The 17,499-nt window shown below is 47.1% G+C and overlaps 1 protein-coding gene across 1 annotated transcript in view; it reads left to right on the forward strand.

Annotated features, from left to right (window-relative positions):
- The first annotated feature begins 293 nt into the window (after positions 1-293).
- NEK10 (NIMA related kinase 10) overlaps positions 294-17,499 on the forward strand; it is a 214,046-nt gene continuing 196,840 nt past the window's right edge. Inside the window, exons 1-3 of the mRNA XM_052000279.1 lie at positions 294-358; positions 16,770-16,880; positions 17,123-17,183. Of these exons, the coding sequence (XP_051856239.1) occupies positions 16,807-16,880; positions 17,123-17,183 (135 nt within the window). The 5' untranslated portion in view covers positions 294-358; positions 16,770-16,806. The remainder of the gene's footprint in view (positions 359-16,769; positions 16,881-17,122; positions 17,184-17,499) is intronic.

Raw genomic sequence — 17,499 nt, forward strand, 5'->3', positions numbered from 1 at the left:
GGGGCCCGGAACCTGCGCGTTCATCCGATGTCATGGCAACCACGAAGCCGGCGTCATCCGTCGCCATGGCGCCGCGCACCTCGCAGCACGCTCGTTCGCCATTGGACGGCGGGGACCGGCCGAGCGGAGGAAGGAGCCTCGGTATTGGTCCGGCTGGCGCCGGTTGGTGGCCCCCAAAGTGGCGTTTGGTTGAAAACCAACGGCGGCGCTGGCGGCGGCGCCCCCGGGGCTGAAGGGCAGCGGCGGCCGGGAACGAGGCCCGGCCGGGCCCGGGGGAGTGAGGTGGGGTGGGACGGCGGCGGGGCGAGCATGGCGAGCGGCGGATCGGCCTGAAGGAGGGCGTCCTCCCCCGCGCCCGGTGAGTGGGGTAAGGCCGGCCTGGGGGAGGGGCGCGGACCCACTGCGCGGAGGAGGAGACTGAGGCGCGGGACTGCTGGAGCGGGGAAGGGGGGTCGCTGACCGCTCTCGGACTCGGCGCTGGCCCCCGCACTTGGGGCTATGGGAATCCTCTGCCGCGCTTCTGGATCCCCAAGGATGGGCGCCCGTCTGGGAGTCTGCGGGGTGCTTGGGGGCGCTTTCGGCTTGCAGGTATTCCTATTGAGGGAAGGGACACCTGGGCCAAGTCGGACCTTTAGCACCGTTAGACTGGTGTGGTCAAACTGACCCCCCGGAAGGGCCAGCAGCAAAGGCCGGAACCTCCCCTCGGGGCTCCTCTCTCCCTCCCTATTCTCCCCCTCCTCGTCTGTCTTCCTCTTCTCCCCTCCCCCCACCTTCTTTCCCCTCCCCCCATCTCCTCCCCATCTGATCCGGACTAGAGCGAGCAGGTTCGATGAGTCCTGTTTTTTGAACCTTCTAATGATTAAAAACACGCGCCGCCACTCCCGGCTCCAGGAATTTTAAATCAGAGTGGCAAGGGAGGGTCTTGAGTTAAAATTGGAGTAGGTGAAGCCTTTCCTTGAGGACTCTGGGACGAGGGCAGGGGCCCTGAAGTGAAAAAAAAGATTAAGTTCTGAAGGCGGGGTGTGTAGGTGGGCAGCACCTGTGCCCGTCAGGGGAATAACGGTAACGTCAAAATAATCCCTCCGCCTCTTTAAAGGATACACTTTAAAAAATAAACCTACCGTCTGCTAAATGCGAAAGCCCTTCCCTGTCACCTACATCCTGAAAGCAGAACAGAAGGAAAAAATAGAAAAATCAGACACAATTCCCCGGTCACCGAAGTTTGGGGTGATGAGTGGAGGAACAAGAATCCTATCTGAAATGATCCCAGAGGACATCAGTGTAAACCGAGGTGTGTGTGTGTGGGAAATCCAAGGGTATATTCGATTTTATTTTAAGAAATAGACAATTTATTTAAGAAAATTTCCTTTTAAAAGTTTTTTTTTTTTTCCCCTTTAAACTTTGTATTTAAAGGGGCAAACTTGACTTATCTGAAACAGTCACCGAAATGGCCCATCCTGTTCTCCACAGGCCTTTCATTCCTGAGCATTTACAAACGCACTGAAATGACACCAAAAATCCTTTTGTATTGTACGAGGACAGCTCTTTTGCCCGAGTTTTATTAACCAGTGTTAATAATCAAGCATTTGTTAAGTGCCTACTCCCAGTTAGGAACTAAGCATTTAAATACGAGTCACTTCCTTCTCCAGGAACTCGCTTTCTTCCGGAGGAGGATGCATCGAGTCCACAGGTGTGAACCTAAAAGATGCCGGCTCCAGTCCTTCCGGTTGTTAATTTTGTTCTAATCTGCCTGCATTTGCACCTCCGTAAACACTTGTTCGGAGCAGCCAGGGGCTGCAGGATGTCTCCGTTTAGATTCCCAGGGACAGGTGAAATGAGGAAGCTACAGGGTCTCAGGAGGAGGAGAAGAGAAAAGGAAATCTTCCCAGCCTGAGCTGCGGTAGCATGAGCCGCAGGGGGAAAAGCAATTAAGGGAGTTTGGCTTGATTCGAGAAATTAGCCTAGAAAGATACTTGAGCTTCTTGACCAGGGAAATGACAAGGGCCCATCTGTACATCTGGCAGTTGGGAGGAGGATATAGATTGGGAGAGGGGAGAAGGTGAATTTGCGGAAAGCGGTGGCAGCCGTAGGGAGAGGGAAAGGTCAGGTCCTGAATGGGATTAAAGGCTGTGTGAACAGAGAGAAAAATTACAGAGAGGGAGATGAAGGCTTAGCCATAACTGAGGCTGCAGAAACTGGGAAATGGGGAGAATGGTGCTAGGGTTAACACAAGGAGCCGGTTAGAAGGATGTTGAGGGTTGAGGGTTAACGCTGCTGAAACCTGTCGTGGACATGTTGAGTTTGACCTGTCCATGGGACATCTGAACGGAGACATCCTGCAGCCCCTTGGAGATGGGGAATGGAGCTCTGACCAGGTGTCAGGGCTGGATTTGGGGGTCATTTGTATAACGAATCTGGTAAGGTTTCCAAGTCAGGGAATATAAGAGAAGAATCCACTGGGAGATGTCAATGCTGCACAAAACCTGGAAAAGGAATGATCACGAGGAGAGAGCAGCAGTGGGATCGCGGGAGGAGCTGAGTGTCTGGGTGGAGGAGGGGGTTTGTAAACAGTGACATACTCTGCAGGTCGAGAGGTCCAGAAAGAAGAGACTTTCAGAAAAAGACTAATGGTTATCTCAAGGAGAAGCATGCTAGGAGACCTCCATTTCTCCCCCCTGTCCTTTTTTCCTAAACTTATTAAATTAGCAGATCAAGGGAACTCTGTAGACAGTTTATGTAGTTCTTAGCAATGCATTTCAGATCCTGAAAACTGTTCCTGTAGAAAAGGTGGGGTGGTGAGCGTAGTAAGTAGCATAATTGGGTGACTTTGAACTTAGTTAAAGGGCCTTCCCCAATGAGTATTCTGAAGGGGTCACTGCCACCTTTGCAGAAGTGTCCCATGAGGGGTTGAAGTGCTCTGTCCTTGGCCCTGTGTGGCCCAACATTGTTCCCCATGATTTTAATTCAGAGCATGTGTTGGATTTGCAAGCGACACAAAAGTGGGAGGGATTTCTAAGACTAGAATGAGAGTCAAGTTTGAAACATAAATGAATGGACTGAAGCAGTGGGTCCAATAGAAGGTAGCATAATAAGGATGAACATAAAGTTATGGTTTCAAAAGTCTGCTTCACAAATACAAGATGGCTGCAGTATAGCCAGATGGCTCTTGGGAACTTGGCGATAAGAGTGGCTAAGAATGTGATTGTAGTCTTTGGTTACCTAAAGAGGCATGGGATAACCCGTGGCTCTGATCACATCTCCACGACCCATCTTCTTCTGGGCTCCACGTTTTGGGAAAGACATTGATAAGAGGGAGGATATCCTGAGGAGGGAAGCCGGGCTGAATGAGGCCTGAATGAAGGCACCTGAAATGTTTAGTCTGCATGTGTTGGAAGGATTCTGCAGGGGAAGGGGAATACAGGGAGCCACAGGTAGAATGTCACAAAACATCTTTAAGCTTGATGCAAAGGGGGGAAATGCCCAATTTTTACTTAGAACTCTCTCAAAATGGAAAGGCCGGCCCGAAGAGGCAGTTGGCTTCTGCCTTCTTGGAGGCCTTGAACCCAATGCCTTTGACATGGGAATTCCTGTTCATATGTGGTCCTTTTTAACTTTGAGATCCTGTGGCTGGCGGGGGAAAGGGGCAGAAAGTCAGCCTGCTGTCATCTTTTTTTCCAACCCCGTGGTGTCCTAGGACTGCTATTCCAGCAGTTTGGTTTCCATGTGCATGTTTTGCACCTGCTGGTTCCCACTGGAATCACCCAGTGCTGTATTTTAAGGGTTCTGCTAAATGCTCGTATTTGGGCTGAGATCGTTTCACTGAAGCCTGTTTGCTCTTTAAACAGGACTCGAGCAAACTCCAGATTATTGGGGTTCTTGGTGTGGAAGCTGGTGGTACCAGGGGAGCCCTTACAGTTTGCACCAGTCTTTTCTCCTAACAGCCATGGGTGTTGGAGAATAAGAGAATCTCCATCCCCCCTCCTAATAGGTGAAGCAGTTGAGGGTGGAGTAACCCAGACAAAGTCCTGCTGCTAGGGAGAGTGCAAGGCAGGTCTTTGGGTTCTGACTCCCCGAGCACAGCCTTTTTCTTGTGGCGATGCTCTGGCACAGGACTCCAGGTAACGCACTGGACTTTTGGGTGAACTTCTGCTTTGTAGGTAGATCCTCTGTTTTCTAAGAAGTGGGTGCAGTTGTTTACAGGATATAATTTGGCCTTGCATTCAAAGCATCTCCTCATCTATCTTGTACCCCTGTCCTCCCAGCCTCCTGGGGAAGACTGGGCCTTGGACTGGCAGAAGACCCGAGTTCCCAGACTAGCTGATGCCTCTGACTCTGCCCTTCTGAGTCTGTCAATGGGATTAGCTATATGACCTTGGGCCTCTCAACAATGATGACCTTGGATTAGCTGTACAGAAGGTCCCTTGGACTCTAAGGACCTGAGACTGATTTGGCCGGACTTGCCCCCTGAACCTGACAATCTAACGGACTGTTGAGTCATCCAGTCCATTTGGCTCCCCCTCGTTCCTCTTCCTGTCCAGATCCTGTTCTGCTTTCCAGGCTCGGCGCTAGTCTTTCACGTGCACAAAGCTTGCTCTGGCCATTCTCCCTAAAAGTGAACACTGGACTCTGGCCCTAATTATTTAGCCACTTGGTCGTGGGACCTTGGGTAGCTCTTGTGCTGTTCCTGGCTTATGCCCTTCTTTCCCTCGAGGGCCGCAGTGTTCCTGGTGTCCAGCTTAGTTTCTTTATGGAAACTCTTTGTGGGGATTGTGTCCTCTACTACTTTTGGGCCCTCAGCACCCAGCATGGGGCTGGACTTCATGGTGTGGTTTGGTCTTGCCCTGCTCCTCATGACCCCATTTGGGGTTTTCTTGGCAAAGATACCAGCCTTGTTTGCCATTTCCTTCTTCAGTAGACTTGGAGAATTCTGGGGGAATTGAGAGAGCTCTCATGACTTATGGATTTCCGAGAAGGCTTCCCAGAGTTTGATGGAGGAGAGAGGACGAGAGGGGAGGAATGGAGAGATGGGAGGAGAGAAAAGAACAGGGAAGAGGAGAGAAGTTAGCCCTGAGTCTGGAGGGAGGTGGGGACTGTGGGAGACAGAGCTGAGGAGAGACTGTATTCTTGGCATGGGGAATGGCTTCTGTGGATTCTCAGAAGGCAAAGTGAAACATTCGTGGGTCCGAGTTTGACTGAATTCTGGAATCTGTGAAAATGAGATGTATATTATATTTAACTTATACTTTAACATATGTATTGGTCAACCTGCCATCTTAGGAAGGGGATGGGGGAAGGAGGGGAAAAATTGGAACAAAAGGTTTGGCAATTTTCAATGCTGAAGAAAATTACCCATGCATATATCTTGTAAATAAAAAGCCATAATAAAAAAAAGAAAGTGAGATGTATATGAAATAAACCTAGAAAATGATCCTTGAAAGGGAACTTTAGAAATGCCAGGGAAGCAGAACTGGAACGAGTCTGTCGGATGCCAGGCCTTGTAAGGAAAAGTGTTTAAAAAGCCCCCGACCCTCTCTTAGATGGTTATTGACATTTTTTTTCTTTCTTGCCCCCAAGTAGGATGAGCAGTGTGCAGAAATAAAATGTGGGCCCTTAGACTTTCTGGCATTTTTATTAAGAATTTTATTGTTGTCATCATTGCATTCATATTCCATGCAGCGATTCACAAAGCAGTTTTTCCTCTTGTCAGGAAGGTAACAGAAAGCCAGCCCTTTCCCCTTTGTACTGAGGGAATGACTTAAAACATCAGCCATCATTTCTTCATCAAGTCCAACAAAGATCAGTCAGTCAGTCAGTGGTCACTGTTAAGGGCCTGCTGTGTCCATGGAGGGGCATCATAGCAGAGTAGGCAGTGAGGAGATAACTGTAAGGCATTTAACGCCGTGCCTGATGCATTGTGGGTGCTAGACACATATAAGCTGCGATATTATTATTACTACTACTATCTTTGGGGAGCTGGGCTGTTAGCCACAAAGAGCTCGGTTCAAGTTCCACTTCTAACACACACCGTGTGACCCTGACCAGTCACTTAATCCCTCAGTGGTCTCGGCAGAATCTATTATAAAAGGAAGTCCAGCCCATTCACAACTAAACGGGTGCACCTTGGGAGATTGAGGGGAGGCTCATGGGGGAGATGGGCTTGAAAATGATCCTTGTCAGGTACCTGAGAAACCCCAAGAAGGCAGAATTGGAATGTGTCTGTCGGATCCCAGGCCTTGTAAGGAAAGTTGTTTAAAAAGCCCCCGACTCATTGCAGAAGATGAGGCTTCTGAGAGAACAACTTGGGGAGTCCGCTCCGGGCATCGTGAGCCACTGTGAGGACAGGGAGAGCTGATGAGGACTACGGAATATGGGGATGTCTCTGGGCCCAAGGTGGCCTGAGGTTCTAAATGTTAGCCTGAGGTACTTAGGTTTGACCCCCAAAGCAGCAAAGAGGCACTGGAGGCTCTGACAGGAAGATGAAATGGCCGGAGGCGGGCTTTAAGGAGATGATCATGTGGGCTCTGGGCTGGATGGAGACACAACTACCGGATGGGATGTGGGGGCACATAGGGGAGATGGGTGATAGCACTTCTCTTACTCCAGACCTTTAGGAAGAGGCGGTCCATTTCTTGGCCATGGCCAAGTCCTACGTATTTCTCCTTGAACCCATCTCGGGCAGCAGACTGCTGCCACAGTCATCTCCTTTCTCTTCAGTCCATCTTTTGGTCTCTCCTGTTCTCTGGCTTCTTCTCAAATCTTTCCATCCTTTAAAAAAAACCTTCTAGACGCTCCCATTCTGAATACTTCCATCCTGTATCGCCCTGTCCTGTCTCAGACAAACTCCTGGGAAAACCCAAACTGACCACACTCACTTCTCACTCCCATCCTGCTTTTTGGCAGTCTGACTTGTGACCCTGTCACTCGCTCACTCTCCCCACTGGGAATCCCGTTTCCCCAGTGAGCCCCCGGTCTTCTTGCCCACCCTGCAGCTTCTCACACTGTTACCCGCCCTCTCCCCTGGATTCTCCCTCTGTGAATCTGGTGCTTTCTCTTGGTGCTCTATGTGTCTAAAATGAGGGAATAATTTTAAATGCTTCGCACGGTTCCTGGCAGAGAATAGTGCCTCCCTTCATGTCCATCCTTTTCCTTGGACCCGTGAGGGCCCCCCAACCCCGACTCTGATCTACCTGAGTAAGACCCTCTTCTGTCTACACCCTCATCCTCTCCCCATGTTGGGTGATCCTGTCTGCCCGGAGAGCTTCCCCAGCTGGAGAGCCGCGCCTCGCCTGTGTCCCGAGCTTTGGCGGCAGATTCACAGCTGCCCGTTGGCCTTTTTCTGGCGGATGCCCGGCGGTGACCCCAGACTCAGCACCTGCCTGTCAGCGCACACTTACTCAGAGCCGAGCGTGGGCTGAGCAGTGGGCTGGACCCGGGACACACAAGTACAGAGAGAGAAACAGTCTCTCCTTGGAGGAGCTTAAGCTCTGAGGAGGGAGAGGAGGACGCCCAGGAATATGTCGGAAGATGACAAAATCCAGATAGAGGGATTCTACACTCTACCCATGACGCTCATTTAGACCCTTCTCACTCTTCCCCTGACCTGCAAGTTCTGGCTGTTGAGTCATTTTCCAGTCAGGTCCAACTTTTCATGGCCCATTTGGGGTTTTCTTGACAGAGACACTGGAGTGGTTGGCCCCTTCCCTCTCCGGCTCATTTGACAGATGAGGAAACTGAGGCAGGGTGAGGTGGCCTCCCCAGGACCACCCAAGTGGTAAGTGTCAGAGGTCAGATTTGAACTTGGGGAGAGGAGTCTCTTGCCCCAGGCCTGACGCTCTGCCTGTCACCATCACCTCATGAGTCCTGCTTGATGTCCCTCGGCACTCCAGTCCGCCCTCCACACGACTGCCAGAGATTGTCAGGGGGCTTCCAATAGAAACTCCATTAGGATCATCTGACCTGATCCTGGCTATGCTTGGCCCCCCTTGCACTTTGTCTTTTCTTCCTGAAATGAAACCTCCCTCACCTGACTCAGCTCAAACCACTTCAGGCCCACTCTCTAGGACTATTAAGATCTCCCTAAGACATCCCTCCCCTTGCCCCCACATGGTTCTTTGGGGCCCCTTGTTTTATTTGTACTTATGTGCCTGTCTTTCATATTGGAACATAAGCTCCCGGAGGCCAAGGACTCTCTCTCTGTGTTTTCTCTTTATTGGCAGCGCCCAGTATAGAACCTGAACGTGCTAAGTGCCTCGTGTTGGCTGATTGATGGCCAAAGCATGTAATAACGTGTGTGGGATCTTAGATAGAAAGCCCTTGTACCCCCTGAGTTGGCCATCCACTAGAATACTGATTTCTAAAATAAATGACCTGCCCCAGACAAAGCCTCCCATTGCCGCCATGTTCTGGCTCGTGGCCATGTCTTTTATCAAACTCTGCTTTTGTTTTCCTCCGGGACAGGACGCGTGTTGGAATGTACCACCTACCTGTTTCACATGGGTGTCCTGACGACTAATGAGCCAGTGTTTATGTAGCGCCCCGAGTTCCTCGAGGGGGAGAGAGATGCCCATTGTTGTTGCTTGGGCCCAGGGCCAGTGCTTGCTCTTTTCCTCCCCTCCCACTGTGATTTGGGGAGGCCTCTGAGGCATTCTGAACTTGGCCCTGGCAGAGAAGCTGACCAGCTTGAGAACAGGCTCTTCTCCTGAGCCAAGGCAGGAGCAGCCAATCTCAGGGAGGGAGTCTCGCCCCCTCCAGATTAATGCATCTTTGTAGAGTGAATGGAATTGATATTCTGGTGAATTGGCCAAAATAGCTTTAATTTATTTCTTTGGGTTCCTCCTGGGATTGGCGTGCTCCTGCTTCTAAACACAATTAATTAATTTGGACTTGGGCTTGATACTCTCTGTAGTTCTATGGTCACCTCTTGTTCTCAAGAGTGCTTTAGTCAATGAAAAAAATCTCCTAAGTAATCAGTTCATTTTTTCAGTAATTATATTTTTAATGTTTTGATATTGTTCAGATATTTTTCAGTGAAGTCTGATTCTGTGTGACCCTATTTGGAGTTTTCTTGGTAAAGAAGTCGTTTGCCATTTCCTTTTCCAGCTCATTTTAGAGATGGGAAAATTGAGGCAAATAGTACAACGACTTGCCCCAGGCTCACAGAGTTCTCTGAGGCCAATTGAACTTGGGTCTCTCTGACTCCCTGCATTCTATCCACTGTTTCAGGAGAGTCTGTATAAATTGTACATTAATTAAAAAAAAATTCCCCTCTAACCATATTTTGTCAAGTATCAATAACGGAGAATTTGAAAGTTTTTCATGACGGTTCTTCAGATATGAAATTATGAGATTTAAAGAGCCTTTCATTGGTCACTTGATAAATCAGTCTCCAGAGTCATAGGATCTGGATTCAGATCCTTCCTCTGATGGTATGGCTTTGGCCAAATCACTTAACCGTTCCCTCCGCCTCAGTTTCCTCATTTGTAGAATCAGGAGAGTGGATAGATGGCCTCTGAGATCCCTTCCAATGGTCCTCTGGAGATTGCCTAGAAAATGTAGGAAATAAACTTGTTTCTGTTTGGGAAGCTTTCAATCTAAGAATCTGTGTGCATATGTGTGTGTGTGTGTGTGTGTGTGTGCACGCGTGCACTGTGTGAGCATGTGTGCTCATGTATGTTGTATGTGTGTGTGTGCACTCGATGCTCAGTTTTCTCTAGTCTGACTAAGGGAATAACTAACTACATAAAATATTTTGAATTTTTGAATCTAGTAAAGGTGACTCTTCACCAGTGGGTGCCTTGAAGCAATGGCTCAGTCCCTTAGTGTTGGGCTTGGGCCTTCATTTTCACCAGTGACATAGACTAGTGAGTTGTGATTTCTGGGTGAATTTCTCATTTTATTTAGTTCAAATAAATTCATCCAGAAACCATGAGACTGGAAGTAACTTTAATATGATTTACTAGAAACAGTGATCTAAATCCATGATCCTTTTTGTGAAATTCAAATGCCTGCCTAATGTGGCATGTATCATTAAATTAATTAATTTCTTTTTTCTTTCTTTCTTTCTTCTTTCTTTCTTTCTTTCTTTCTTTCTTCTTTCTTTCTTTCTTTTTTTTTTGTTTTGGTTTTTTTTTTTTTGTTTGTTTGGTAAAGGCAAGTCTATTCAAGTAGCTTCTGAAAAGAGCTTCAGAAAAGAATAAGAGACCTTTCAGTTAGGGATTTAAATGGAAGAAATATAAACATCCTCCTGTCATTATCTCCCAAGTATGTTTACATTACACAACTTCTATTGATTACTGGTAATTAGGCAATTTTGCTGCAGTGTGATTTCTCTGGCTGTCATACATGTTTACACTGCAATTACCCAGAGATTATCAGCGAATGAGGTGTGCATCTCGAAGGACTTAGATCGAGCATTAGGTAACCCACATTTCCGTGGACAACAGGAAAATAAGAATTTGAAATGATTCGGATTCTTACATGGTCATGGAATTGACAAGACTTGGTGTCTGGTGGGCAGATAGATCGTGGGCTAAGGGAAAGGGAGAATTTGGCAAGAGCCGAGTGACTAGAAAAAGGTAGTTCCTTTGATAGTAAGAGGGAAATTTGAAGATGGATGAGTTTCAGGAAATGGGTAACATAACAATATCTGTAATCTGTGTTACCTTCATCTACCTCCTATTGGGGAGACCATTGGCCTAGGTCACAAAGTACCTGAAAAGATATTTATTAATGTCACAGGAAGTTGGATTAAAAGTTATTATAGAAATCATCATTAAATCATTAAAGAATTTTTAAATCGAAGTATTAAAAAATTAACTTTATCCACTTGATTCTCTAAGAAGATAGGCTAAATATATTACTTATTTGAGAAAGATTTGCATTAAAAAGGGTATTTAATTTTTTATTGTTTGACACTTAAAGGAGTTGGGAAGTTGGAAAATTAATTTATGTAGAACATAATTCTCTTATGATGTCAGAAGCTGAGTTCACTAAAAAGACTCAGTCCCTTACGAACTATTTGGTGTTATGATAGAGCTTTTTGATAAGTCTGTTGAAGTTTTGAAAGATATGTGGCTTGCTTTCTAATTAGATATTTTGACCTAATTGTGCTAGAATTTAGCATAGAATGGACTTGATTCTGATTGAGGGGAATTGACCTTTTTTAGGATTCACGATTTAGTTGATAAAGAGTTACTTTAATATAGTATTTTAAGTTTAGCAAAGGGCACTATCTAATCGTCTGTGACTCTATATCTGGAGGGTAAAATCTGAAGCCAGTTTGGGTGATCAGCAGATCTAGGGACAATGAGAACTTTAAGGACAGAGTGTAGCATAAACTCTGTCGAATTACTGGTATCCAAAGCTGAGGCTCTTCCTTATGGCGCACTCACAGGCTGACCAGGGTGGGGAGCAACAAGGGGAGGATGGAGTCTCACTGGAGCTCAGCTCCTATCAAGGAGAGCCTTCTGGGAAAGGGAAGTCTAATTAAGGGCATGTCTTCCAGAAAGAACCCAGAAAAATTGCCAGGAAACCAGAATTAAGCTGCTTTATACAGAGGGAGGAGCAGCTAGAGTGCCAGGGTTGGAGTTAGGACAGAGACTTCCTGAGTCCAAACCCAGCCTCAGACACCAGTTCTGTGACCTTGGGCCCTGTCTGCTTCATCTGTAAAATGAGCTGGATGTGTATCTTTGCCAGGAAAACCCCAAGTGGGGTCTCAAAGAGTGATTGAAATGACTCAACAGCCCCAGATAGAGATTAGCCATGTGGAGACCATCCATCCTTGCCCACGATTGGAGTCTAGAGGCCTGGGGGTTGTCCTTGCACCAAGACACTGCCCCATGACCTATGTCTTTGCTAATAAATAAGCCTTTGTATGGTTGGAGATGGAGCCAAGGCATTTATCTTCATCTGTGTCCCCCTATGACTGAGGTTGTGATGGAGTGGTCACGGCCACCCCAGCAGGAGCTAGCTCATCAGTGTCTTTCCTGCCATGGTGTGGGAGGCGTGAGAGTGCCAACCTCCAGGGAACCCCCTGGATATGTCCACTTCCTATCCCCCACCCAGAGCACTTGTCTTCTGGCCCTTTTCTCTTCCCTTTCCCTTTACAGATATTACATATCATAGGTAAGACTTCAATCAAGAAACAGCCATCTGGGCCCCAGCCCTGGGTTCTTCCCATTCTCCATTGCCTTCGTTGTTGAACAAAGCCAGAGAAAATCATGAAAACCCATTGACTAGTTCCCTCCGGACTTATGATACATCTCAGTAGGATACACTACCAGGCGAGGTGAGCCTTGTTCACCTCCCTCACTGACTCACGATATCCCTCAGAATGGTGGCTCAGAGTTGGATGGAATTTGGAGGCTACCCAACGTTCACCCGCCTTCTCTTCTCTGGGCTCAAAATCCCAGGTTCTTTTATCTGACCTCCGTGTTTGGTGACCTCAAGGGCCTTCCCCATCCTGGCTAGCTTAACCCTGGATGCTCCACAACTTATCGGTGTTCTTCCCAAAAAGTGATACCTAGACCCGACTGCCAAATCCAGGTGTGATCTCCACTGGGATTACCATCTCACTCATCCTAAATGTTAGGCCTTTGGGGCCTATTATAGTTCATTCATTTTTTCTACCACTCAGTGACATTATTAACTCATTAAGTTCCAGTGTACTTATATAGCGAATCTCTGTGAAATGAGCTTTTGGATCATCATGCATCTTCCATGTTCTTCTTCAGAAACTGAACCGTTTGTCCCCCAATATAAAACTTGATATCCATCCCTGTTGTATTTTGCTTGATTAGACTTGACCCTGCCTTTCTAACTTGTTAAGAGCTTTTTATATCCTGACTGGGGATTCCATTCTATCATCCTTATGGCTTTAAAGTGTCAGATTTTTGATGAGGCTCCAAGGATGTAATATTTGAGTAAGTGGGAGGAAGAAGACAGACCGGAGAGTTTTCCTTGAGATCTTAGCTTGGGAGTCAAGGAGAGATATTGCAAAGTGAAGTTGTGGGGACGATGATCCTCAGTAGAAACAGGGACATTTCTATGGTAAGTGAATTTACAAGTCCTGTGGTTATAAGTTCTTTGGTAATAATGATTTTAAAAAATGTCTCTGGGGATGTTCAGGTGGGAGCATCTAACAGAGTGTTGGTAACATTGGATAGTAATTCAGGAGATCGATTAGACCTTCATTATTTAAGTGTCATATGTGTAAAGACAATAATTAAACCTACCATAATTGAGAATTGTAGTGTTCTGGTTAGCTTTCTGGAGGTCTTGGAACCAGCCTTTGTTTCAGCAGAGGAATCACCAGGAGAATAGCCAGAGATAGCCTTTATTGTCTCCTTCACAGTCTGTCTCCTTGCCTGGGACCAGGACTAGCTTTCTGGAGGCCCTTTAGACAGGCCTTGGTCTTAGTGGAGAAATGAAGGAGGACAGGCCAGCCACCATGGTGGTGGGAGATGGAATTTCTCTCTCCCAGTTCTTGCTGGCTCTTATATACTCTATTAATAATTGCATCATCGTAGGTGTCAATCTTGTAGAACGACATTAAGTACTAACTACATGTAAAACTAGATAACCGTTGTCTTATCAATTCCACTGAGTTAACACCATGTTGTAGGACTAAATCAATCCTACTCAGTCTTAAGTGTATTTCTCCCAAGTTTCAGCCCTCTACAGAGAATAGTTGAGATTTTTTAAGGATCCAAGAGATCTGAACACATGTGAAGCAATAAAATGAGCAAGGAACGATAAAGAGCAACAAACGAGTTGTAAGATAAAAGTCTGAAGAGAGAGAGAGGAAGGCAGCTCCAAGTAAAAGTGGGAAGTGATGGAATTGAGCACATAAAGGGATTGGCTCTTACTTTCTTGGTAAAACAAAAGGCAGAGTCATCTTCTGAGAGGAGAGATTGAAGGCCTTGCATATAGGCTGGAGGAAGATGCATTCAGAACAGCTGTAGTTGGAGAGAGAGTATGGAAAGAAGGATTTTGTGCAGCATTAAGGGTCTACTTGTAATGAGATGAATTTGTAGTAGATCAGTCATCAAGGTTTTATTCCTCTGCTTGTGTTCAGCTTTGGGGGAATATGATGTAAAAGAGGTTAAGTACCCCTGCCTTCAGCTCTTCTAACAAGGTGTCTGTTTGTTCATACAGAATTCCCCCAAAGACATTGCAACAGAATCTATCTTGTCCATTTATTACTATCAAGTGAGGTCAAAAGTAGAGGAGTGTTTGTCCACAAACGGTGAAGTCCTCCCCATATTCCTTTCTGTTGATGACATTCATCCAATCCCAGAAGATTTGTAGAAGTGGGCAGGTAGTGAGCAGCAGCCAGCCATCATTTAAGGGCCTCATATGTGTTAAAGTGCCAATCACTGGGGATAAAGGGAAGGTGAAACACAGCTCCTACTCCACAGGACCTTGGAGTCTGCACTGGGGAGACTATGTGCAAACAAGATAGGGACGGGGTAAATAGAGAGTGTCAGAAGGCACTGGCTGAAATTGTGGAGGGCTAGGAAAGGGGCACTTTAGCTTGAGATCTGAAGGAAACTCAGTGGCCAGAGTGAGGAGGGGGTTGGGTTGTTGCAGACCTGGGGAATGCTGGTGAAAATGCTCCGAGTCAGGGGGTGGAACTGGGAGGCTGGTGTCCCTGGGTCTGGGGGTATGTGGAAGGCAGGAAGACGTGAGAAAGCTGGGAGGAAGGAGCCAGAGTAGGAGCTTTAAAAGCCAAAGTGCTTCTTGTATTTGGGGCCATTGGGGTCGATTGATTTAGGGCTATCACATGGTCAGATTTGTGCTTTAAAAAGCAGTCTGACAGCCCTGGGGAGGGTACAGGGGGTTAACCCGGGGCTCTCGCAGTAGTTCAAGCATAGGGTGATGGAGGCCTGCGTCAGGGTGGTCTTGATGTCGGGGGGGTCTGTATGAGAAATGTTACCAAGGTAGAAACGACTGGGTTTGATGAGGGATTGGACAGTGGGGCGCGAGAGTGAAAAGTCAAGGCTATAACATGTAGATTGTGGGGTTAAGGTTCTGGGAGGATGGTAGCTCCCTTGGTAGTCATAGGGAGGCTTGGGAGTCATAGGAAGTCATAGGGAGAGGGATGGTTTGGGGGGAACTATAATGACTGTAGTTTTAGACACATCGAGGTTCATGTCTATGAGACATAAGGTTGAGATGTCTGGTAGACACTTGGACATGCTATGAGGGAGACTGGGAAGAGAGAGCTGAGAATTATCTGCACGGAGATGATAATGGATTGTAGCTATGTTGATTGGCTTCTGGGATGAGATTTCTAACCCTTCAATGTGTGTGAATTAATCATCCACACAGGAAAAACCGAGTACCTGAACAACGAACGAGAGGATGTTTCTTGTCCAAACTATGGCATGAAACTGGATGGACATGTGTGTGTGTATGTATGTGTGTATCTGCATTCATACGTGGCATGTACAAATACATAGATGGACACCTAGAGCTTGCACAGACACTATACCTGGATAATTAGCCAGGCCCAGAATTGAGGAGAAACTGGAGAGCAGAATGAATTGCCTCTGGGAAGTAAATAGCCCAGTTTTCTTAATGATCCCAAACTTCTCCACAAAATTAAGGCCTGTTTGTGGTGACATTTGGTGGCCGTTAGTCTTGGAAGAAGTGGATTTCCTCAGCCTAGGAGGGAGGCGTGCCATATTTCAGGTGAGGAAGTATGTGAGAGAAGCAGCTGGAAGTATCTCGGGATGAAAGTCCGTGTGCCGAGAAAAAGGCTCGAGAATCAGTCAGTAGATAGTCTAGGGATACCATTGGTGGCTGTTCCTCACCCTCAGCAGGGCTGACATTGTTGTCATGGCCCTTTCTTTCTTCCCCTCCTCCCCCCAATCCCTATCATGATATATTTATGAGGAAATATCCATGGGCTGGATAGCCGCAGATGAGGAGTGATCTGGATGACTGGAACCATTAGCTCCATCAAGATCACAGGGCCAGAGCAAGAAGTCATAACGAGAAGAAATTTAGAAATGTGAGCAGACCTTTTCCCAAGACTTCCTGAGGTGAGGATCCGACCCAGTGGGTTAAGCCCAAGCTGTTGGGCCTGCCCACTTCTCCCCAGGTCTTCGGCGGGTTAGAAGAGGCCCGGGACAGCTTCTCCCAGGACCACACGAGCTCTAGGAGTTCCGAAGGAATGTTTGCACGTGTTGCTCTCAGTTCTCTGCCGGGCTTCTCTGTGAAAGCAAAGCGACAGGGGGCCCACCCAGGTGTGCTGGTTCCCAGCTTTTATGTCTCTTAACTTGTGGGTAGTCTAGACACTTTCTCAACCGCCTGGAGGTGGTCAATGAAGAGAAGGCTCATACTATGGGCAGGTGGTGACAGGTGATGTGGGGGAATTGCAACATTCAGTTTCCTATAAACATTGGGTAGCATAATTTCATGGACCATCCTATAATCCCAGATGTGTTAAGAGACTGTTACACAATATATACAAAATAAATCTAAGTGGTAGTGATATTCATATTATAATTTACGTAGTGCTTCGGAAGTTTTTGTATTCTTTTGGGATAAAACTTGTTTTTTATTAAATTAATTTTGTTATTTTGAATTATTTGGTAGACAAATAAATATAGCTCTCTCTCTTTCCTTTCTTCTCTCTCTCTGTTTCTCTCCTTTCTTCTCTCTCTCTTCTCTCATACTGTCTTTCTCTTTCTTTGTCTCTCTCTTTTCTCTGTCTCTGTCTTTCTGTCTCTTCTCACTTTCTCCCTTTTTCCTCTCTTTTAAAGGAATGCAATGTTAATCCTGGGGCATTGATGTTCTACAATGCCTGATCAAGACAAAAAGGTGAAGACCACAGAAAAATCAGCGGAGAAGCAGCAACAAGGAGTCAGCACTAGGTCAGTACCCTGCGCCCGGGGATGCTCGGCTCACGCGGTCACTCCTTGATAAGGGAACCAGTTCCCCAAGTTTGGTCCCTTAATGGAAACGCTGTTAGAGTCGCCCGGGGTCACAGAGCTCACCCCAGCCTGTGTTGCTGCCAAGTCCCAGGGGGTAATGTCACCAGGAGCTGGGGGTGTGACCTTTATGGCTGTGTACAGACACTGTTTTGTTAAGTTTCTGTTGTTATTCTTTATCCTAGGGACTACTCAGATCTTAAAAGACTTCGCTGCCTGTTAAACGTTCAGTCAAGCAAACAACAGGTATTTTTTTCAGCGGTCAATCTGAAGAACCCTATGGTAACTGGAGAGAATGTGTTATTTTAAACCGACTGGCTTTGTTGGCTTAGGGGGCTCCTCGGGAACCTCTCCCTCTGCCCGCAGCCTTGGAGAGCGGGGGGAGGGCCCTGGGAGATGAGTGACTGTCCCAGCTCCATGCGGGGAGGACGGGGAAAGGGCCCAGAGAGAATGGAAGGCACACTGGGGAGCATCAGCCAGTGGCAGCCCCCCATCTCCCCTCCCGCCAGCTCCGCAGCAGAAAGCCAGTTTCTTCTTGCCCCCTCAGTGATGTGGGGTTCAG

The sequence above is a fragment of the Antechinus flavipes genome, chromosome 5 (assembly GCF_016432865.1).
Source record: "Antechinus flavipes isolate AdamAnt ecotype Samford, QLD, Australia chromosome 5, AdamAnt_v2, whole genome shotgun sequence".
Taxonomy (NCBI): Eukaryota; Metazoa; Chordata; class Mammalia; order Dasyuromorphia; family Dasyuridae; genus Antechinus; species Antechinus flavipes.